The sequence below is a fragment of the Pterocles gutturalis genome, unplaced genomic scaffold (assembly GCF_000699245.1).
Source record: "Pterocles gutturalis isolate BGI_N339 unplaced genomic scaffold, ASM69924v1 scaffold38044, whole genome shotgun sequence".
NCBI lineage: Eukaryota > Metazoa > Chordata > Aves > Pterocliformes > Pteroclidae > Pterocles > Pterocles gutturalis.
Genome location: NW_010134716.1, coordinates 3,826 through 27,931, shown reverse-complemented (window position 1 = coordinate 27,931; position 24,106 = coordinate 3,826). Strand labels below are relative to the sequence as shown.

At 37.3% G+C, this 24,106-nt stretch overlaps 1 protein-coding gene across 1 annotated transcript; it reads right to left on the bottom strand.

The window, feature by feature from the left end:
- Positions 1-1,296: 1,296 nt before the first annotated feature.
- EXOC5 (exocyst complex component 5) lies at positions 1,297-23,028 on the bottom strand. The gene is made up of 18 exons (XM_010081677.1): positions 22,938-23,028; positions 19,269-19,416; positions 18,649-18,843; positions 14,321-14,385; positions 13,873-13,901; positions 13,611-13,720; positions 13,088-13,132; positions 12,848-12,988; positions 11,661-11,743; positions 10,990-11,199; positions 10,688-10,723; positions 9,646-9,793; positions 7,435-7,543; positions 6,605-6,725; positions 6,204-6,290; positions 3,970-4,078; positions 2,747-2,962; positions 1,297-2,295 (listed from the first exon to the last, which is right to left on the bottom strand). Exons 2-18 carry the CDS (start codon positions 19,371-19,373, stop codon positions 2,107-2,109), a joined length of 1,998 nt encoding a protein of 665 aa, XP_010079979.1. The 5' UTR covers positions 19,374-19,416; positions 22,938-23,028; the 3' UTR covers positions 1,297-2,106.
- Positions 23,029-24,106: the final 1,078 nt, after the last annotated feature.

The following is a 24,106-nucleotide window of genomic DNA, read 5'->3' as shown; positions in this document are numbered from 1 at the left end:
GAAAAAAAAAAGTGTCTGGAGGGAATTCTTTTTATTGAGGAAGAGTTTACATATCTAAGTTAAGTATTCACCTACTTTTTGCTGCCTCCTGTTAACAGGCATAATGAAAATATTGCACTGAGCATATGCATGGGAAACACAGCTAATAAAGCAAGAAATATGGTAAATACATTTCATACAACCTTAAAATAATTCAAACAATCATACAACAAATTCTGAAGCACTTCTGTGATCTGCAATCTTAAGGTGATGTTCACTGTTTCGAAGTGTTTACAAATTGACACTTTTTTTTGGTAGAAAGATTTTGTATTGGTTAATAAAACCACAGCCTTAAAATTGTTGGCTTTCAGTTACAGAGGTAACAGAGAGGTATCATCTGAATTCACATCAGAGCTTCTGAAAAAAAATGTCAGCAGTACAAGCATGTGCCTCCTCCAGTGTTCAAAACTCTTTGTGGCTTTGCCATGGCCAAGGAACAGAGCTACACAGCTCAACAAAGCAGCCGCTCTCCCCGAATACTTTGAGACAGTCTGGCATTGGTTCTCTTGTTTACTGATATAATGCTCTGCTAAATACAAAATGAAGCAGAAGGACCTCAACTACCCAAGAGAAGTTCCACACAAGTCTGTCAATATTGACTACATCTGGGAAGTCATTAACAAAAGAGGAAAATAATTTTATTTGACCGACCCATAAAGTAAATGTACAGAAATGCTGCTCACAAGATGGGAGAGAAAGAAGTTTCCATAACATACGCCCACAGCAGAAATAAAGTGTTACAGATGATTTGTTCTGTGATGATTGAGGACACAAACCACAGCAGTTCCAACCTGTTTTCCAAAAGAGCTCACTCTGAACAAAGGTCTATTTACAACAATTTTCAGCTGCTTGTGGAAAAACTACCCCAGATGTTTCAAATATCACCATTGCTCCAATTCACTATACACACACTATGGGTCCACGTCTGAAACACCTTGAATAAACGCCGGAGCATAATGGACACAAAAGTAGCCTGTCTCCAATATTGAAATTACAATCAGTGGAAGAGAAGCTTTCGCACATTTCAACATTTTATATTGCTCAGGCACTGAGGACCAATTACCTTTAGCACAGGAATTTTCAACTCTAGGCTTTTGCTAGAGCCGCTGCCCATTCCTCCCACATATGAACAAATGGGTGGCTACATTTCACCCTTTCACTTTGTTATAATTTGAATTTATTTACATACAAAACAAGAGACAGGAGAAAGTTCTCTTATATTAACCCAACAAGGGGCACCTTCACCTTGTAATAAAAATGCCTTAAGGCAAGGCAGCTGCATTTACTTTAGGAGCATATATAAAATTCATGTGCCAGTATCAGAGACAAGAATGTCAGATCACACAATGCCAATACATTCCGGTGGGCCCTCAGCTATTAGGTGCAAAAAAACCCGAAGCCAAAGAACAAAAAAAACCCCAAAACCCAGAACTTTTCACCACTTTCGTTCTGTTTAGAATGCTACACAATCAATAAATTAAATTTTTCTGGGATAGTGTCGCTGTTACTCCTACATCTCAAAGAAATTCCAAGCTAATGAATTAGAGCAAGAAATTACATTGAGCAGGATAATGTTTTAAATGAAAGAAATTACTTAGAAACACCAATCAAAAATAATTTGATTATGATTAGCTGTGCTGAAGTCTAAGTCATTAAAATTGATGAAGAATGTTTTTACACTGGTCTATTCTATGTAATCCATTACCTACACTATGCTCTGCAGTTCAACTCTAACAAATGGTATCTGATAATTCAATATTGAAGACTAAAATACTTTCAGTGCACCACTTGCTTTCCTACACCAGCATGTTTCCAAAAACAAAAAAAAAAAGAAAATCAGGAGCAAGTAGATTTCAAAATTCTTCACTGGGAGAACTCTAGCTTACATGAAATATTCAGATTTTTACCTGCTCGCCTTCTACATAGTCATGTTTAAATATGGCTGCTGCTGTATTCTGAACAGTCATTATCCCACAGAAGTTACAACCACGGTTTGGTAAGAAATCATTCCCTGTGCTTTCTTAGAGCTGAGGCCTGCCCAAAGGTACAATATTTCCTTCCATCTACTCAGCTGAAGTGACGAGCAAGACGAGCAGACCTATAATCAACGCGCAGCTGAACAAAGGAGTGAAGGATGTTCTTGTCCAGATTAGCAAGTTGTTCTCCTGAGCAAACTTGCTTCAAATTATCTGGGGCTACAACCAGAAGATTGCAAAGTGCGTGCAAGGTATCAAAGAGTTGTAACACCAGTGCAATCTGTGGTTAAGAGAAAAACAGAAAAAGACATTTTAAAAGTTAGAGTTGCTTGAACTATTAGCACAAAACGTCCATCTAGATTCTCAAAATACTTCCTCCCTACAGAGGATTTACATCCAGCATTCTTTCCTCACGCGTGCATAAATATATACAGACGCATGTACATACACATCTGTAGGGAGATATGCACACATGCAAAGTTATACACAGAACACGTAACAATGCAAACTCAATACTTCAATAAACATGCACAGCCTGCAAGCAATAAAATGGTATCAGAAAACTGCTCTTGAGGACATTAGAAAGAACTGATGACATACAGTAACTAACACAATATACAACATCAGCATATGAAAACCTGATGTTCAAATAGACACAAACTATTTTTATGAAAAAAAAACCATCTGCTTAAAAATAGAGTCCTGCTCCTAATTTTGACATGGTTGCTCACCTTGAAGTCTTTGGCACACTTCCTGTATTCAGCCACATCACAAATAGCTAACATGCCTCCCATGCAACTGTAGGAATATTGCTGTAGATGTTCATAGATAAGTCGATGAAAACGAACTCCAAGCTCCATTAAAACTGTGTCCACATTCTTACCATCCATAGAATTTCTAATCTTTTCCACCTGCTTTCTAACATAGGCACAGACTTTAACGCAAGCCTAAATTAAAAAAAAAAAGAAAAAAGGTAACTTACTTTCTAGAAATCCGTTCTTCTCAAAATGGCTTCTACATCATAAGCTGAACATCAGTCACTACGTCTTTAAACTTCCCACAACATATCACTGAAATTGGTCTTTTTCCAACTGATAATTTTCCAACAGTTTATTTGACACATAAAGATGCAAAAATGCAAGTAGAAAGACAGATGCAAGACAATAATCAATTAAGTTATAGTTGATATTAATTTAGTATAGAGCAATTTAATTTGGGCTTTTAATTCAAACAATGATCAACCAAGGGGTGTGTGTATGAAGTGATTAAAAGCCTCTTGTCAGCTGCAATTATAAACCCAAATTAACAGCCACACAGGCATCTTCACCCTTCCCACAAAGTACCAGATTCTAAATCCTACTGGTCCAATTCTCCCATTCCCACTTGGCTGAAGGCATTCAGGCAATGCTCTCACTTCTTCCCACTTAGTGTAGTTTGTTCTCTGCTCCTCTCTGCACTTGTTCCCTAACAAAAGTCTAACGTAGCCCATCACTGCAGCTTCTCAGGAGCCCACAGGCTGAGATTCAGTGGAAGAGACAACATTCTGCAGAAAAGAATGTTCATACCACACTTGTGATGCTTTGTCATGCCCCTGCCAGTCTAAGGGGAAAAAGTGCCCAGTAATTAGAGACTACCTGATAATTGATTTTCTGAAACTGATAGCTTAAACCTAATTATCAGCTAAAAACCTTGTTCCAAATCTGGGCCTCTTGGGAGGGGAAAGAATGTGACAGTTCATCCAGCACCTACTGATTTGTGTCTGACACTAGATAGAAAACTGCTAGTGCTCCTTTTCAGCTTCAAAAAATAGTCCACAACAGAGTTTGGAGGTGCTTAGTGCAAAATGGAATACCTAAGTAAACCAAATGCATGTTGTTGGTAAGAACATCTTACACCTGATAACACTCATGAGCTTTTGAGGCTATACTGACGAGCTGGGACTTAGTTTACTTACATTAGTATATTGAATCAAAACATTGTTTTCATCTTCTGGTTTAAAATCCGTCTTCTTTTGCTCTGCAGCCAAGATGTGCTTCATCTGTCCAATCATACAATTCAGTGTCCTTTAAAGTTACAAACACAGATTGGGTTTTGAAGAGAACATTTTAACTTCCTTGATTTTTATATTTACAAAGTAAGCAGCATAAAGCAATGAGGAAAAAACCCCATTACTAAACATTTGAGTAATCTACAGAAGATACACTAAAAGCAAACATTTATTATAAGGCAAGCAGTGCTAGGACATGTCAGAGGCAATACTTCATTTAACAGACATGCATACACATACGCACTTTTTCCAAATTGCAACACAATTCTATAGAGAAGATATGCTTGATTTTACGTAAGCCGTTAGAAAAAGGAGAATCAGAAAAAAAAAAAAAAGAAAAAAGAAAAAAGAAAAAACCACAACACAAAACCCTAAAAATACTTTCCTCCAAGTTCAACGTCTTGGAGCACAGCACACAGCATGCTGGCCAGCTGGTTTTAAAGGGGCCACATTAATGGTAAGGTAATCCACTCAAATCCAGCTCTTCAGAGAAACTGGATAGCATTCTTCAATACAGAGGGAACCAGAAAGCCAAAGGAAGCATTCCAAAGAGTTTAGTAGAATTAGATCACATCGCGTATTACTCAGAAGCAAGTATCAAAAAACACTTGAAAAATAGAGGGAGGAGGAAAACCCTCTTCCTTTGCTAGAACTTGGTGTTTCTCTTGTTCTCAGAAATCTAATAGAGTTTTACAGTCTCATTTACTTCTCCCTCACAGGATTTACCTTTTCAAAACATTACCTAAGATCAAGACCCTGGTTTACTTTAAGTCCAAACCAAAGGTTAAACAGCAAAGCAGCTGAGAGAAGCTCCACACCTCTCTCAGTGCCTGCCTCTGCCAGGAATCCCCCCTCTGTCTCTCCTTTTGTTTTCCTCCCCTTTTCTTTGCTCCCCTCACCCCTCCAACCTTCCTGAAGAAAACACAGTCAAGGGCATTACAAGCCTTGAAGGATTCAACAGGGACTTGCTCTCCTAAATCTTGCTATCATTTTTAAGAGATTATTTTACACAAACATTTACAAATGATTCTAATGTTGATGAATGACATATCTGTCTAGATCTAAGTTTCTGGCCTCAACAATTCAAGTATTTCAAACTTTGTGTTTAAATCTCTAAGGTCATTTCCAGCAGGAGCAGCTAAAATCTCAACTGCCACTTAAGCATCCTCTATCTCCACCTTTCTTTTTGTACCTGCAGAAAATGCAGGTGCCATCAGTGCACCAGATCTCTTCCTCATCTCTCTGGAGGAAGTACCCAGCAAGACACAAACGCAATGCCTGTTTTTCCTACACAGTGTTGTTCTCATCCCTCTCCAGTATGGTGTGATCCTTACAAAAAAACTTAATAATTTCCAGAGTAGCTCTCATTACCCACAGAATGACTTATTTCTGTCACTGCAGAGAAAAAACAGGCACAGAAAGCTGAGATAACATGTTCTAGGTTGACTGATGCCACCTTCAACTATGGGAACAGCACATGCTTCCCAGATCAAAGTGGGGCATCGCACAACAGCTCCATTTCCTTGTCTTAAGCTCATTAGTTTGTTATTTTCCTCTGCTGGAAAACAGCTATGATTTTAATTTACAATTTTTATAGCTATCCCTTCATTTTTATTTGGAGAAATGGAAAAAAAAAAAGATTAAATGAGTCACTCACAACCTCAAAGAAAATCAAAGTCAGAATCAAAATTATTCCAGGTCTACAGACTTCTATGACTAGGTCTAATCCATAGCACTGCACAGATTCAAGCAAATCATCTAACCTATTTTTGTCAAAGTTTGCTCCTAATGGAAATCCTGCATGTCTTTAACCTATTTCAATCATCATTCCTCTTTCCTTTAAAAGTAGAAAAAAGTAGTTTGAGACAGTAAGGTAAAACTGAATTATTGCACTCTCTCAACCAAAATCCTTTAATGTCCTTACAAAAGTATTTATGGGTCAGAAATCTGCCATGGTACACATAAACCTGTAAACAAACAAAGTCTAGATTTCCTATGCACAGCAATGCATACCTAAGGATTAAAAAAAAACACCCCAATTTTGTGTTCAGAAATAACATTCTTAAAAGGAAAGCTAACGTATATCATGAAAGAGTTTTACAAGAAGTAATGATTAACAGAAAGTTTAAATCTCTACTTGCCTATCAATGCCCATATCCAGCTTCACTTCCATTTGTTCTATGATATCCTTTTTCTTCTGAAGGCATTCAGACAATTTAGGAGAAGAACTGCAACAGCATAAAGGGTTGGGTGTGTGAGAGTTTTAAAAATAACAAAGCAAATTTGTCTGCTCAGTGTGCTACTTACAAGAGGATTTTGTGACCGTCTCCCATCCCAATCAGAAAGGACTAGTTTAGATGGAGTTAGCTGGCTTCAGAACAACAAATCAACAGCCTGAAGAGCCATCTGACCCTCGGCAGGATTTGCTGAGTGCTGGTGCTTTAGGCAGTATTGTGCCTCCTGAGCACTGCCTCTCAGCTGCTCCCAGCCCCTCCACCAAAAATGACCATTCACGAAGGAAATGTTAATCAAAAGAAGGTACCTGATCAATGGCATCAGATGATCATTGAACTGCTTGTCAAACAAATGGAAAATAGTATTGGCCTGGTGGACAACATCCAAGAAATAAAGATTTGCATTTTTTGAATCAGAAGAGGGAATGCCTAAAGCAAAGAAGGTCTCATTAGGACTGTAATGATACACAGTTCTTATAATTAGCATGATGATTTTTTTAAAATATGCAGAATTTTTCCATGAACGCTTAAATCACAGGCTTAGAGTTTAAAAAATTTACCATGGTGCCATATATAGAATACTTCTTATAGCTGTATCACATCAGCATAGAAATACCTTGCTTTTAATATTTCTAAAAGCAAAATGGAACATCGAATTTAAATACTTCTTCAGAACACGAGTTTTATGCTTTCATGTAGGAAAGCCAGGTTCTCACTCTCAGGATTTTAACTTCTTTAATACAGGCAGTTTTCTTATTTACTGTCACTCTTTAAAATGCACAGGTATACAAACAAGCATGGAATTCTTATAAAATGTAAGACACTAAGCCTTAATATAAAAATATCCTTCTGCTACAGCACAGAGAACAATTAAAAGAGGTAGCGAGTGCTGATGTCCCAGTTCTGGTGACACAAAGATTTTTGAAGACTGTAGCATGTTTCTGTCTGTGCATCAATTCCCCAAATGGAAATTACACTTCAGAAGACATTAAATGCTGACTCCCAAATACACAAAACAAATTTCATTTAACCAATACATTCTGAACAAGGCCAATCAATAAGGCATAGCAAGGACCTGCAAAGATCACCTGCACAAAAAGGCCAATGAGATGAAATGCTCTGAAAATATTATACTCACCAGCAAGGCCTGTTTCTAATGCATAATCGATGTGTTCAGTACATAAGAAGTCTACAAGCATAGAAAAAATTCTGAAAGCATTCTTTGGTAAGTCAGATGGATCAGAGAGCTTTAATGAAAAAGAAAAACAATTTATCCTAAAGGTCAGTTCTACATACATTTGAAAGTTTATCCAATAAGCTTCAAATGTAACATGTATTCCAGAATAAATGGAATCTTATTCTAAATTAAAAGCATCCATATAGAGCACTATTCAGGAACAGCCTTTAGTATCAGTAAACCCTTCATTATTAACAAGTAAACTGAAGCCAACATGCCACAGGATGCTGCAGAAAGCAAAAGTATAATCAGCTTCTAATAATAATAATAACAACAGTAACAATAAAGGAAGACATTAATAGTCCTTCAAACACAATCGTCCAGATGTAATCTCAGGAATTGCCTAAACTGCAATACTGCTGAATGCTGGGAAAACATACACAAAAAAGATGATTCTATCCACGCCCTGACTTTTTTCTTTTTTACTAAGCTTTTACCAGTAGCCATAGTCAAAAACAGGGCACTGGGTTAGATGGAAGTTCAGTTTCACCCAGTGCAGCTGCTCTTTTATCCCTGCCACAGTACTGCAGAAGAATAATACAGACTGAACTTCAGCTACATTTATCACAGTTCAGCTGGAGTCACCGGAGCATGAAAATTTTTATTAAGTAAAGTAATGCCCACATATACACACAGCATCTGTACCTTCGTGAGCTGCAAGCAACATGGGATTTTGGACAGCAACCTGTCAATAAATCCCTTTTCCAAAGAAAAATGCGACAGGGCCTTTGCACATAAGAAGCGCAGCTTTGTTTTTTAAGGAATTATCTGAAGACTTTATGAAGCCAGGAGTAAGAAAGATTACTACTGCAATTCAAATTGATTTACGTGACAACACTCCCAAAGACTTCTGCTGCATTCTCCAAAAAAAAACAAAAGAAAAAACCCCCAACAATGAAACACTGCTACAGAGATTTCCAAACACCGAAGTGCTGCAATATACGGTTACACTCAGAATTACCAACTTATTTTTCCTAAAGCAGTCACAGTTGGGACACACAACTGCATGCGATATAAATATTACAATTAGTTAGCTGGGGACAAATTTAACTTCTCTTTTGCACAGTGAGTTGCCCTGATCACAAACAAAACCCTGGCACCATGTATGATAACAGAGAAGTTATACATCTGTAATTCTAAAACTCTTTATATGCTGAGATCCACCCCAAATGTTTTCAGACCAAGTATGAAAAATTCTGATCCCAACAGGAAACAGGGAAAAAAAGTTGTGCACAACTGGAAAAAGTTAGTTTATATCATGAATTTAACAACTCCTTCTAGCAACTACCATATTGAGAAAAAAACAGTGATCTATCCGCTTGCCTTGCGGCCACTGCCTTTCACCACTAGGAAGGTGGTCATCCCCGAGTGTACAGGTAACAGCACTGTCTCTGTCTTTTGTTATATCTTTAGCCCTACTAAGTTTATAAAACATTAAAACTTCTAAATATCTGAAACGTTAAGTTTTTCTTCACTAAGCTAATTTAATTAATTACAATTCTAATAAAAAATCCCTAGCATTTAAGTTTATAATTAAATTTCAAGGGTTTTCATTTACACTAAAGTATCAGACAACAGTAATTGGCAGGCAGTAAAACCAGTAATTTAATCAGAAGGAAAAAACTTTTTTTTTGTTAGACTAAGTCATGTAAAAAACAGTAGAGGGTTACCAAGGTAAACTACATTAAAGATTATTCCTCTCAGCATTTTATTGGCGATATTCTCTAATGTTAGAGGACATGGCACTTGACACCAAAACAGCTGTTGAACCATTATCTACATTTTTAAAGCAGGAAAAAAATTACACCAAAGGCTTCTCAAGTCTTGGGTCTAATTTAGTAAGAAAAACAATGTAGACAATAGGTTTAACCCTCCCTTCTTCCTCCAAAAATAGACAGTATTAAAACCCAGAAAATACAACTAGATCCACATTTAAAAAAATCAAACGCTTAGCCTCCACCATGGCCCTGATCCAGTGAAAAATACAAAAGAGATTTGTTTAATAATGTCCCTCCTTTCTTCCTATCACACTTCAATGGAAAATTGAACCTCAAGATTTAATTTCACGCACAAAATTGTATGACTAATGGAGATCACAGGAAGCAAACTTACCCTGTGACATCTTTCAAAAGCTTGTTTAGTTTCTTGCAAAAGGTTAACCACCACTTCTTGTGACAGAAAAGTTTCTCCGTGTGTGTCAATACTTGGCCCCAATGGTAAGTTTGTACGTTGCCTTATTCTCTCTTTGAGGTCTTGAATACTAGAACAAAGATACACCAAAAGAAGATTTCACTGGGTGGAAATTTTGATGCTGAAATTCAACAATGTTTTAGGATATTTTAGTTGTTAATTTAAAAACAGAACCCAAGACACAGTTTAGGATACACAAGCATTAAGACAGTTTTGCAAGCTTAAAAAAAATTTGCCAGTAAACACAAAACTATGACCTCTGATCCCATGATCAGCTGTGTTCTACCATGGCAAGTTCACACCACGAGACCAACTATTCCACATTGTGGAGTAAGAGTAATTTCAATTGAATCCTACAGCACTTATGCTCTGTGGACAAAGTTTAGCCTCCATACTTCCTGTCTCACTGTACTCTCAAAACACTAATGAGAGCGTTCTATCTCATCCATGCCCAAAATTCTCTCATTCTCATCCACTATCTCTGCAGTCCTGATTTAGTCAACCATGCTCCATCACATTACCATGCATAAAACAACCCATAAGGTCAGTCACTACAATCAATTTAATTTTCCCCAAGAAAATTAAATTTTCATCTTCATTTTTTAATTCATTTTATTATGCTGCTGCTTCTGTTGTCTCCAAATCACTTTTCATTCCTGACACACTGAACCCAGTAGCTCTTTGAAAGGTACGGTAGTCTTATCACCTCTGCTTCACGCAAGTTTTAATTCTTCCTTTCCCATGTCTCACTACTCTTTTCTTAGAGTTTCTCTACCCTGAGGATAATGAAGTCTTGTTTTACCTTTCTCTAAGTCCATTGCATCTTCTGGGCTCACTAAGAGCTTTCTCACTGACATTGCTATGGTCTTTTCCCCTTCCTAGGTCTTGGGAGGGGACCACAAGACCTGGGCAGGTGAAAAAAAATGTATGCTTTTAGATACACACATATACATGCTTTAGGTACCTTAATTTTGCTTCAGTCCTTTTGTGGATCTGTATCCTAAGTTGAAACATAGGTTTAACTGGTATTTTTCATTTCCCAAGAGCGTATAAATACCATGCATCACCTTTCACATGTACCGAGAGCAATACACTTTTTAGCAGAAGTTAACATAAAGCGAGCAAATTACAAAAAGCCAAAGGTCATTTTAGAAGCCTGTTCTTTTGCAGTTCATCACTATACATCTGACATGACCAATACTCTATTTCTCCCCTTACCGCCTCCCTTCCATTTTAAAATTACAAAACTTCATAGAAAAAACTTACCCTCCAGTGCCAATGGACCTCTTCTGGTGGTTTTTGGAATCGTAATAGCGTTGCAGAATCATAGCACTCCTACTTTTCAAATAACCAATTTCCACCTCAATGTAATTCTCCAAGTAGGAAATGAAAATGGATTTGATAAGCTTAGACAAGAAAGTCTGCTTATCAGTACCCAAGTTAAATTCCATCAATTTGCTTGACAGATTAGTAGTTCTTTACGCAAAAGAAACAAAGAAAGGGAGAGGAGGAAAAGGTTGAATTTGTATGAATTACAGCATTATATGTTTGTAAAGTACATAGCACAACGGAATCCTGATTGCGATTAAGACTTCTAGCAGCTTTACATTTAAGTAAAGAATTTCGCATAATTCATGTTTAATTACAGTACAATTGCAATCAAAGAAGTTGCCAGTGAGATGTGGAGGACTGGCTTTTGCACAGTTTTAAAATTACTCTCAAAGATCACTATAGTAAATACTTCCCATTAAAAATAGTAACGGCAATTTTAAATTTTCTTTAGGAAAGCCATCATTGTAAAGGTTAAAGGCCATAAAAATTTTTCAATTTTTATCAGAAGTTTACATTTTTGGCTTGTCTTTCTACGTATTGATAATAAATCAATCTATTACAAGAGAATACCTATAACAATAATCTCTTCATCAATATATAAATACCTTGTATATAGATCATAGAGATTCTTAAGATACTGTTCTGCATCTGATTTCCTGTGTTCTTCTAGCTGGTCCTTTACATAACTCTGTAAAATTTGGGTACATCTGTTAGAAGAATAACTATCAGCCACACATCCTACTCACTACTGGCTAGATTATACGCAGTTTACTGCAAAGTGCATATCTTACTTAACATAATTAATATATTCTTTGGTTTTAAATCTCTAATTTACAGATCTTGCATTATGTACAGAGAGTTAAATGCATCTTTTAGAAGAAAATTATCTAATAATACAAAGCAGTAATGTGTGAAGCAAAGACAAAAGACAGATTGCTTTGAAAACATGTTTGACCAACAAACACAAAATCCCTTCTTTGTAAGAATCAAAAGCACCGGAGGCCTAAGGGCATTTCTGCAGTTGACAGTCAGCAAAGGAGATGCTTCATATTTGCTTATCATAAAATATACACAAAACAGATACAAGCTTAGAGCCTTCTTGTCATTGAATATTTGGATAAAAATATTATTTACCATAAAATAGTAAGTCAAAACTGACACACAAATTTGAGGTTGAAAGACAAGCTCAATCTCCATATTATAAGGAGAATAACATCTACAGGGAAATTGCTTTTTGCAACGATTAGTCATGTTGTTGACTTTACACACTTAAGTGAGTATATTTGCAGGATGGAAAACTTAATATTCTCAACTATTCCAGACTTCCATATAAGCATTCCATCAGCTGCGAGACAGTATTCACAATGTAAGTTATTTTCATTTATTCAATGCTAACCTCACACCTGGAACCCAATATCAAGAACTAACAGATTAAAGATAGTTATTCAATGTGAAACATCTTTTCCTGACATATTCTTGGTAGGGGGCATACAAAAGAAATCAAATATGTGTATGACATCTCATGAATTACCCAACAAACATACTGATTCCCTTGTAATTTTACATACTGAATTTGAGTATTTCCAATCCCACTGTATTCAGAGCACAAGCAGCTTTATTTGATATAGGTTTGATTATCTTTCTGAATTGTTATACAGAGCAATCAGCTGTGATTCTCCATCCCTATACAAGATTACAAATATTGTAAATTCTCATTAATTGTTATTACCAGACAATATTTTTGGCTGAAAAGTTTCTTCAATGAACTTCAACATCGTAAAATCTGAAATACCTGAAGCTTAACTTCAAAGATATTTTGAATGAGTTTGGCTAGCACAGTCTCTGGATTGCTAAAGACTTCTCCAACTTGCTTATTCACTAGCTGGCAGAGAATGGCTGCATCTTCAAAGACGTCATTCCTCAGGAATGCACCCTAGGGTTTTAGAAGCACATTTCATAATATATTTACAACAACCTATACGACTAAATAAATCAACACTCAAAGAGATACGTGTAAAAGAAAATGCATTACCTCTTGACACTGTTTTATGTACACATCAACACAATGGGAATAGCCCTATGGAAGGAGTAAAACAACGTTAAAGCAGGTTCCCCACGCTTTCAGTATAGAATGAAATCAAGGCAGTACAACCCCTGTGAAAAAGTTATCACAAAAAAATAGATTCATCAAAACCATAGAATCTTTCAAACTCACTTTTTGCCACAAACCTAATGTAACTTCACTTATCATCACTCTACATGGATATACACCAGAGGTTTCAACACTCTCTCTCAAGCATGGAAGTCAGTTCACACACATACAGGAAAATATTCTCTTAGAATGGTCTCTACTGACACTACCTTCAATCTCCCGTCATCTGACTCCTTTGTTCCTCAGCATTTGACTTCAGATGGAACATCTCAGGATTTTTAAAGTTACACGTGTTATCTGATATGGTGGTTCTGCCCATGCAAATACGTCCACTTAAAATAGGCACTTAATGTAGCATGGGTTGTTTTATTTATGTATTTAAATTAAACCCCTCAGTTTTTACCTTAAAATGAAGCAAAACTGCTGCTACTTCTCTCATTCTGGAAATTTCACCTCTCCGCTGTGCACTGGTAAACTCTTGAATTAGCTGGCACTCTAAATCATGGTACTTACCTGGAGAGGAATAGGGATAACAATAAAAATCCATCAGGGTATGTAATACAAGCACTGACAAAAACTGTAATACTGACAGTATTGCATACTTCTTTAATCAGCTTTAACAATTCAAATATAGGAATATGGATTGAACTGGATAGATAACTTACTTGCTATCTTTGATTTTACTTCAGAAAACCTGTTAACAACAAAAAATACCATGGTTAAATTCAAATCCACATCACAAGAGAAATCACAGACATCCTAGACCATGAGTAACAGGCACTCTACTTAAAAATTAAAACATGTAATACAAAGACGACTGAAAAGTTACACGCTTTATATCCATAAAAACCTACGAATCTAGCATTAAGTCAGCACAGTAAAATTATCCCATTAAAAGTCTGTTAAGCAGTTTAGGATGTGTATGTAAAGATGATCCTACAACACGAGTGCGTGAACACAAATTTGAGAATAGAGGAGAGAGAAATAAGCACGCAATCCATCTCAAAAGCTACACGAATCACTAGGTAAAGCACCAAAAACGTAGACAAGAGAAGCATCAGAAAATTATAGCTATGTGAGGATTTTTTTAAAGATGTTCAGATAGAATTTTACCTGTCAAAAGGCAGTTCTTGTGCAATCAAATGCAGCTTCTGAATAATATCAGCTGCCTCTTTAATCTGTTAAGAGTAAAACATGACAGAATTATTAAAGGTCTGATTGCTATTCCTTTCCTTCCCCTCCACTGTCCGATTTTCATACATGTAGTTCCTATCTCTAAAGCTCGTTAAGTTGATACACCCATGGAAGAGATCACCCCCTGTAAGATCCTGTATGTACTTTTATGATGCTTAAGGTATTCTTTTAACATAAAATTATAAAGGTAAAAAAAATGATAAAAAGTCTTTTGTTATATGTTCACATTGGATGTGTCTGTGCAGGAGTCTAAGCTCCCTGGACAAAGAGCTCAGCACTGCACCACGCCGACATAGCTATACAGCCTGCAGACCAAAGATTCCTCAGGGATGGTTAGATCAGAATGTGGCCAGAGCAATCTCATGAAAATCTGCACCCTTCCATTGGGGAATAAAATATATAATGGTAACACAGAGCTGAAACTTTATAGTTCATAAGAGATTACGAGAAAAGTCTTCCTGATTCACAGCCAACCAGAAGAGATCTCTGTTGAACTCAGAAGTGCAACGGGTAGCAATGCTTTCAGACATGTCAGGAAAAGCACTGAGGAAATTCTTTGCTGTATCCAGAAAAACCATGAAAATGCTCAGCATGGAGAGGGGAGGAAGGGGAAACAGGGGATCAAAGCAGAGCAGAGTTGGAGTACCTCACGTTCTCCCAAGGAAGGAGAAATGGCAGTTGCATTAGAAATTATAAACTCTGAGGTCCAAAGCAAAGATCAAGATGATAGTTCATCATGCATCTACAAAATACGAATAGTTGCATGAATACAAAAGCTAACAAACAAAGTTAATGCAGCATGGGAATCAATCAGCACGGGAAGTGCACCTACGTAGCACTCAGTGACTGTTTCACTAGGCTGATGAAAGCTATAGATAAAAACCTATAGAAAACACTGCCACTTTTGATGTGGGGAATGCAGCTGGTTGCAACTGAAGTTCAGCGGATTTAAGCCCACAGCGTTGACTGGCCCAAACCAGACACAGCTCTGGAATGGTTTTACAGGCTCTCTTATGCTGTCTTGGTGACTGGAAGGCACCTTGAAGTGGGCAATGGAAGCTCTAGCTACTACTTTCACGCAAAACCTTTCTAAGTTGACTATTTAGAGAACATGGAGAACATGCAGTTTATCTGATCTTGTTTTCCCTGTTAGTCATGTTCCAGGGAACTAGAGTGAGAGGGAAGGAAGTAATGAAACTGTATTCTACCACCACACAGAGCAGGTTGGGATTAAAACTTTTCAAGAACAGAAAAAGACACCCAGGTAAGAATATACAGCACAGGCATCATGCTAAGTTGGTTGTTCAGCAAAAATAGGGGCTCTCATAAAGTATATCCATTCTGCTTACTAAGAGCAGCTTATGTTTTGAACTGTCAGCTTACAATAGCCTCTTAAAGTCAAAAGCAGCTACGCTCCTCAAATAAATCCAATGAAACAGCAGTTATGTCTCCCAGCTTACAGCAACCTTAATACCTAACAATTGTGATCAATACTGATGTCATTAGTCTATATATTAACAATTATTCACCAATGTTACAAAAAAAAAAATTAAAAAAGAAAAAAGAAAAAAAAAGGAAAAAAGAAAAAACACCCCACATTTTTTTTTTGTCTTCTGTTCACACAATAGCTGTTAACTAACTTAGATTTTATTGAATTCTGGGCCTTTTCTTATGCACAACAGAAGCCATGACAAATCAATCCTCCATGGTTTCTGCCTAAATCTGGACATATTTCATTTCTAATTGAATCAGGCTTCTGTAAATTATTAAATCAAAATAAATTCTGTAAAATGCAACTTAAAGGCTATAACATAGCTGGAAATAAAATCAGAAAAATCAAAGACAAATAATGGCAAGAGAGAATTTTAACACAAAATATTTTTATGAACAAGTTAAAAGGCGCAATGGAATAACGTTGAGTACAGAACATAAACAGAGAAAAGGATGTAAGAATAATTGTAAACATGTTAAACACAAGAAAATGCTATTGCATGATAAACAAGTCAGCTGCTTTACCATTTTGACAGTTTGTTTTAACTGGAGTGATTTGCTCATTTCAAGACTCTTCAGTACAGGAGAGGGGCTGGTTATCCAGCAGCGCAAGGGAAATTATAAAGATTCAGAGGATGAAGACACATAATACATAGCATGGGACAAGACATCAAGGAAAAACCTTCAGAGATAAGTTAAAAATTGCTCAGTATGGCTAAGAAAAAGTAATGTGGGAAGCAACAACTTGAGTGTAGAAAACATAAGGAAAACAACAGATTTTAAGACCTGACACTACTGAGAAAAATATTAATTCCCTACAAAATAACTCAATTTTAATTCCTTTCTTGCCTCTCCTTTCACAGTCTCCCCTGCCCTCAATGTCTCAAAAGAACAGTGCACACTTGTGAGGGATGGCATAGTACAAAGAAATCATAACATCCTCCAAAACACTATTTAAAACCCACATCACCAGTTTGAAGATCAGAAGACACTGACAAAGCATGAAGATTTTACATTTAAGAATATTTGTTACTATCTCATACTTTAGAACAATTTGTAGTTCAAAGATGCTTAAGATGTGATAGCACAAGTCTAGGCAGGTTCCTTTATAAACACTACTTCTACTTACAATTTAAATTAGGAAACAAAAAGTTACAGAACAGTACTAACACACCTTGACTGAAATCAGTCTCAGTAAGATAATTTGCATCCAGAAAATCTTGTTTGTGTTCCCACACACTTCCTCTGCAGACTGGCACCAGACTTCTGGCCTTTTGTCGTCCTCCAGATTTGCTGAATATTCTTCAAGGTGTATAAAGATTAATTTGTTTACCAATTTCTAGGTTTACCCTATTTATCTACCAGTTTTTTTTTCAGATCCTTGAACAGAAGGTGTTATGAAACTTTAAGGTACAAGTGAAAGTTGAATTCTATGCGAGACTCTTCAGCAGACAACATAATTCTCTTTAACTTAGGCTTTGTTATTTACCATGTTGTCACTAAATACTTTTAAAATGCATGTTTTATTTCTGCTTAGGAAAAAAAAAAAAAAAAAAAAAAAAAAAAAAAAAAAAAAAAAAGACGGACTTATGCAGATCTGGAAGAGGTTGTCCATAGAAGAACTTTTGTTACGTTGAAATCTTTCTGTTTTCCTTGGAAGTCAGAGAAGTTTTTATGTGCTCCCTCTTTGCTTAAGGCAAACTATCAACTGGTTATTATCATATATCCACAGACCACAAATCAAAAGTCACTATGCAACTGACTTATTAGGAATACAACTATATGAAATGATTAGTTTTTCATTTCCCTGAGAGATACCTTCAGCTCAGTAGAGAGGGGATGATTATTAACCTATTCTCAGGTCCTTTATGAGCTGCATTTCAAGCACATATTTTTTGCTGAACATGCAAACCAAGTTTTTGCTATTCCCACATACTCTATTTTTTTCCCCCGACTACAATCAGACCACTGCACAGAATTTAAGGAGAGCAGGAGGATTCTCCAGGACACATCTCAAAAAAAAAAAAAAACCCCAAAGCCAACAACTTTACTTATCTTTTAAACTGCATAAAAAAAAAAAAAAAAGCCCAAAGCCAACAACTTTACTTATCTTTCAAACTGCACAGGGAAATCTGTGTCCTTTTGCTTAAAGCTGGACACTTTCCTTCAGTTTATTTCTGTTAGCCACACCATTCAGATTATATCTGCTTCATGAACATACTCTTGAAGCATAAGAAAAACAAAATGCTTTAACATTTCTTTGAAGTTTTCCTGCCCGGTTGCTCTAAATTCAGAGGGTGGAGACATAACCACAGGACTATACAAAGCCCAAAGGCATGCTGCGACAAAAAGGTATCCAAGGCCAGTGGACCGACCCAACAGAGTAAAGTTTCACAAAGAAGTTGTATTCAGAAACGTTCTACATTACAGGGTGGATCTGAAGCAAGGCGTTCAAAGGAAAAAAGGCAGATATTGTATGTACTCTAAAGTTGCCCTCCCAGCATTTCTCAAATCTCTGATAATTTCATAAAATGAAAAACGCCAACATTTGCCACATTAAGCACCACTGAATACAAATGCTTTATCAGCAATCTGCAGCCCAGTGTTGTTAATTCACATTTCAGAACAATGAAACTTTAACAAGTCAGTCACTCACTGGTTTGAAGTCTGACCATGGTAAGTCATGGTAGCAGCTTGTAATTAGGGCAGTACTGCTTATTGCTTTGAACTGCTTTCATCCCGCTGACAGCTCTTACCTTTTCAGAGTTTGTAAAAACATCAGACTTCAGCTCTCCATCCAGAAACTCATTAAAGTATTTCATCAGCTTCTGAGCCTCCACAGCCCGTTGCCGTGGCGTGTTTACCCCCTCTAGTTGGTCGCCAAGGTGACAGACCTTAGTTGCTACATAGCTGATGTGCTCATCTAGTTCTTGGAAATGTTGGAAGGCAACCTGGGAGAACATAGACACGGACACAAAACTTGTGATTTCCATCTACTGTACTTTAGCAAACACTAGATTTATTTCAAGAAGCAGCACAGTAAATGCAGGTATCAGCTTTCCAGGTGCTGTATCTCAGAACTACAGAATTACTCAGAACCACAGAATTACTCAGAACCACTAATTAAGTACACACAACCACTTAAAGTTTAGTGTCTTCCTTGAAACTATTGTGGAGACTCGCTACTTTCAGCATAGCTAACGCTCATTAAGGGAACATGCAGATAAGCCCCCTTTGACAGGGGAAACTGTTTTCCATCAAACACACTTTTTTTATCTCAAACAGGAGCACGCTGTACTGAGAGATCTTAATAGAGCATGTGATGCTTTTAAAACTTGCACAGCTTAGCACTGACTATATACTCTTTAGATTTTACCTGGTTGCTTTTCTGCAGCTCTTGTACTTTCTTGGCAAACTCCTTTGCTTCCTTCTGGCATTGCTGTTCTAGTTTCTCCACCTTTCTCTGAATTCCTTCATCCATTACCTGTAATTCTTGGATATGATTTACAAATTCTTCCAATAATCTGATTTAAAATAAAATACAGCAAAGCAGACTTTAGTTTAAAAGGCACTGTCTTCTCCAGAGAGCTTAAAAAATCTCAATAAAAGAATTTGCCTACAAGGCTGATATAATCATGTCTAACTTACAAATGCTATTTTGTTTTAAACTGTACTAACCTGGTGGTATAGAACTCTCTGCCTCCATAGAAGCTATGTGGTCACATAAATGGTAGGCCAGAGGAGCGGGGAATACCTAAATACCAATCACTCAAGAATATGGTTCTGCCACGGGTACAAAAATCCCTATATCCTCATCTTCCCTAAATAAATCTCATCAGGGCAAAGAGAGCTTAGGCCACTACACCCCTTCAATGTAAAGGCTATAACAGGAAAATATTTTCTACTGAATGTGTTACTGTAAACTTGTAAATCAGCATCCTATTAATAGGCAATGGATACAATCATATCATCTCATAGTGTTGTTTTGGTTATAACCACATTGCTTCCTGACTTCACTTCTTTTCTTCCTATAACATTTAAAATTTCAAGGGTTTTTTTCTGCCCTTTCCCATCACTTTGATCTTTTACTTTCAGCCTCACGTTACTCTTCCCAAACACAGTACATCTGAATGCATTCTTAATTTCCTCTTTTTTCCTCATTCCCTTCTCAATGTCTGTCTCTTTCTCATTCCTGGTTTCTCCATTATGACCCATTCCTGTCATCTTTTCAGCTTATATTTTTCTAAACATCCCAGTTGCTGATGCTCAGGAATTAATTATTCCCAGATCCTCCACAGCCATAAAACTCATGCTAATAAACTGAAAACACATGAATGATTTGAAAACTCCGCTGTCCAGGTTTAATGGCAGAGCAGAGGAGGAGAGCAAACAGGGATCCCTTCCAGGGATCTGTATTTTCACATATACTCTGTTCAGAAGGTATCCTGTGAATCTGAAGTCCTTCCAACCTGCAGTGCTGCTGAAAGGCAGAATGAGCATGCTATTCCTCTCCCGGCTCCCAACGCACAAGCTAGAGACTCTCAGCAACTCTCAGAAGGGAAAAACAGAACGTATTATTCTACCCTCACACAACTCCTTCCTAGGAACAACTACAGTGCCTCTCTTGGCCAACATCTAAAGCTCTCACCGAGCAACACCTAAATGATACTAACGTGATTCTCTTTAGTTGCATGGAGGGTCATTGCATTTTCAGTTTTAACTTCTGCTGCTAACATGACTGGCTTTTACCCTGCTGCCTGGAGCACGTGAACTGCATTTTCCTCACTGTATTAGTCTAAAAACCTATTTCAAGTGATACCTTTACAACAGTAAGTGACTTAAAGGCACAACTTATTAAAGAAAACTGGATTGGGGCAGCAATCCAGCACTTCCTGCTTGCCAGAAGCCCAAGAGTAAGCATGTTGCGTTAGATTCCACAGAAAGCCACAAGGAACAGACTGAAGTTTACAGAAGCATACTTAAAATAAAATTTAAACAATAATAAATGACACAAAGCATGCTTTCAAACACAAGCCTAGAGAAGTGCAGATAGTTTCTATTCATTTTAACAACCTGATTCATTGCAGTTTGGGGTTTGTTGTTTAAACAGGTATTTTGTCACCTCAGCACTTATTTAGTAACAGTACTAAACATAGTGTGCGAGGAAAGAATGCTCAAATAGAAGAGGTAGCTGCTGAACAGAAACCTGTTGTTTCTCAGAACAGAAATAAAACCTCCTAGATTCTTTCTACTAAACAAAAGCATCATCTTCTAAAAACAGAAAAGAAAAAACGTACATCGAAAGGTCTGTTTCTTTTTGACATTAATTTTGGCTCCCTGCCCAATACTAGAAGATCCCACAAGAAAAATATTTACTGTTGCAAGATTCTCCCACTTGTCCTGAAAAATAAGAAAGTGCATCACAGAAGTTAACACAAGCAAACCAGCAGAAATACAGAAGTCAGGTTAAACTGAGTTGGTATTGGTACAAATCATTTACTACCCTGAAGTATATACACTATGCACAACTGTCAAGAAAGACCTACAGGAAGCAATTTTGTATATCTCCAGGCTTCCTCCTGCTTAAATTACATGTAAAGCTCTGCATAGGATTCAGGCCCCAGACTGAATGTCAAGGCTTCAGCATCTTGCTAGAACTCCAGCAACATCCTTCCTCTTGCATGCCTCCAAAGAGCCAGACTGCTCCAGAAGGAACATCCTTTGACCACGCTGATGTACCATTTCATATCTGCTTTTGAATAACAACAGCTTGTCTATGAAGTTAGGAATTCCTAAACTTCTTAAGAGTTCTAGCTCATGTTACTACAAACAATCTCAATCTGGAAGAAGATCATGTGGATGAGAAGTCACTAAGGAACAACTATTGCACTTGGTCATCTTCCAAGTTATAATCATGTGAAAAAATGAAAACACTTAAGTTGATTATGTCTCTAGAAAGACCACCAATACTGGTACAAAAGCTAAAAAGTCAACTATTTGTTTTTCTCTTTCCAAAACAAAATAAGATCCAGAGGTTTGCAGTGCCGAAGCTTAGATGTTGAACACCGCTGTAGAAAATGGTGCATCTGAGCTACCAACGCATTACTCAGTGCTGGCCCAGTAACCAGAGAGCTGGCTTCTCAAGGTGAGGTTCCTCAACACAGCCAAGCCAGCTCACCAGAAACAAGAGAAGGTCCTGCACCGCCTCCTCCTTCCCCACTTCTTCTACCCCAGCCTTGTTCCTTTACATACCCACATTCTTTCTCACCACCAGTTCACAAACACACAACCTCTTCCCTTTGCACGGGCTCCCATGCTTTTCCAGTCCCCCAAAATTGCTAACACAACTAGAAAAATAGTAGGGTTGTTTTTTTTTTTTTTCTTCTTGTCAGGTTAGATTTCTGACATTTTAGTACATCAGATTAGTTTATCATGAGATCATGTGCCCAGAGCTAGCTCAAGATGAGCCATCACAGTGTGGAGCTAAGAGCAAGGAAGAGGGGCACGAGCCCAGCTCCATTCAGCAGCAGAACGCTGTTCATTTGATTCAGTCTATACAAATTCACACAAATCCAGTTTAAAAAAATCTAAGTCAACATTGCCATGTTCCTGCCTTTCTTCCCATCCTACCTGTTTGTGCCTTTTATTTGCACCAGGACTGTAAAGTATTGTGTCTTACAACAAGCCAGTTCCGAGAGCTCAACTAGCAAGAAACTCATTAAATTAACTATCATAGAAGTGAAGCCTCATATTATGCTTTAATCCAGCAACTCTAGTGCTTTGGAACATTCATGTCTGACAAGAACAAACACCACCAATTCTACTTCATTCAAGAGGTCTAAATCAGAAAGTGACTTTCTCTACTCTTTTTACTGAATAATTGGTTCCGAATAATTGGCTCGTGGTCACAAACTCTAGCAATTCTCCCAAGTGAAAAACTCCTTGGACACGCACCAACACTACATACAGGCTTTTTGTTATATGTGTAATGAAACAGTACAATTAGAGACACATTCACTTGGACCATTATGCAATTTTATTTTACCTTTTCGGATCAAAAGCTTCTCCACCTCTGGAACCTCCTCCAGGTGTTCTCCATGCCAGCCGTTCAATGTATTCATCTGCCACAAAAGGCTCCTAGACACAGAATAAAAACTCCTTACAATGTGCCACAGCAGGTTGTTCCTTAAGCAGCTGCTTACACACCATTTTGAAAGCATTTAGAAGCTTTGCTACAATCAAGAGCGAGTTCAGTGGTGACAATTACCCCATCACCTCTTATGTTTCCATACTTAACATAGAGAACACCTCTCTTACTATGGCGAGTTTGACCATCTAGTCTAGAGATTGCCAGACTACTAACAAAGAAATTGCTGCAGGTCTGTGAAGAGTTGGCTCTAAATGACCTGTCCTTATTTCCAGGTAAGCTTAGGGCTTGTCATTACAAAGTGCCTGAACCACGCAGCAGCTACACTGATTTGAGAGATTACATCATGAGACACATCTGTCAGTTGCGCAGCAAATCAGACAGAAGAATAGATCTGTCTAAAAAATTACACTGTAAAGAAAGTTTTCTTTGCAGGTGCTCAACTCTCCGATGCAGTTCAAAACACACCATCACAAGCAGGACTGATCAAGGCGCTGCCCCGTGGCAAAAAGCCTGGGAGATTGCCACATCACAACAACAAACGCAACATCAAACTGCAGCTGCAGAAACAAAGCAGATGAAAAGGAAAAACAAACCACCAAAGCAAGCATCAAAACAGACGATGCACTTGACTTTGCCAAGAAGGGAAAACAAGGCATGAGTGATGTTAAAACACAAGGTTACTCAAGTTTCTTCCACAACATTTGCTGGATCTTCCATAAAAATACTGCACAACAGTGAACAGTTAAGATTATTCTTCCACCCAACGATGTTTTCTGAAGGCAGAGACCTCATTACAAAACAAAGAGCTCCTGTTTCAGTTGGTCTAATACTTAAACCAGCGCAAACATTTCTTCACATAGTTAATATCAAATACCCAAAACATAGTCCAACACCTATCCTTTAAAAAACTAGTAATTATCACTTCAGTTTCATTGGCACTCCAGCTGCATTGTTTAGGTGCTAACATCAGCACATCTAAGATCAGTAAGCAAACTATTCTCACAACCACCACGATTTCATGGGAAACTTCTAAATTACATCTCTATTAATTAAATAATTTAATA

Coding starts and splice junctions, on each gene's coding strand:
- EXOC5 (XM_010081677.1), bottom strand. CDS start 19,373: ATGGATGAAGGAATTCAGAGAAAGGTGGAGAAACTAGAACAGCAATGC. Junction 13,902..14,320: donor CAAGAACTGCCTTTTGACAG/GTAAAATTCTAT, acceptor TGTTGTTAACAG/GTTTTCTGAAGTAAAATCAA. Junction 11,200..11,660: donor CTCTATGATCTATATACAAG/GTATTTATATAT, acceptor TTTTGCGTAAAG/AACTACTAATCTGTCAAGCA.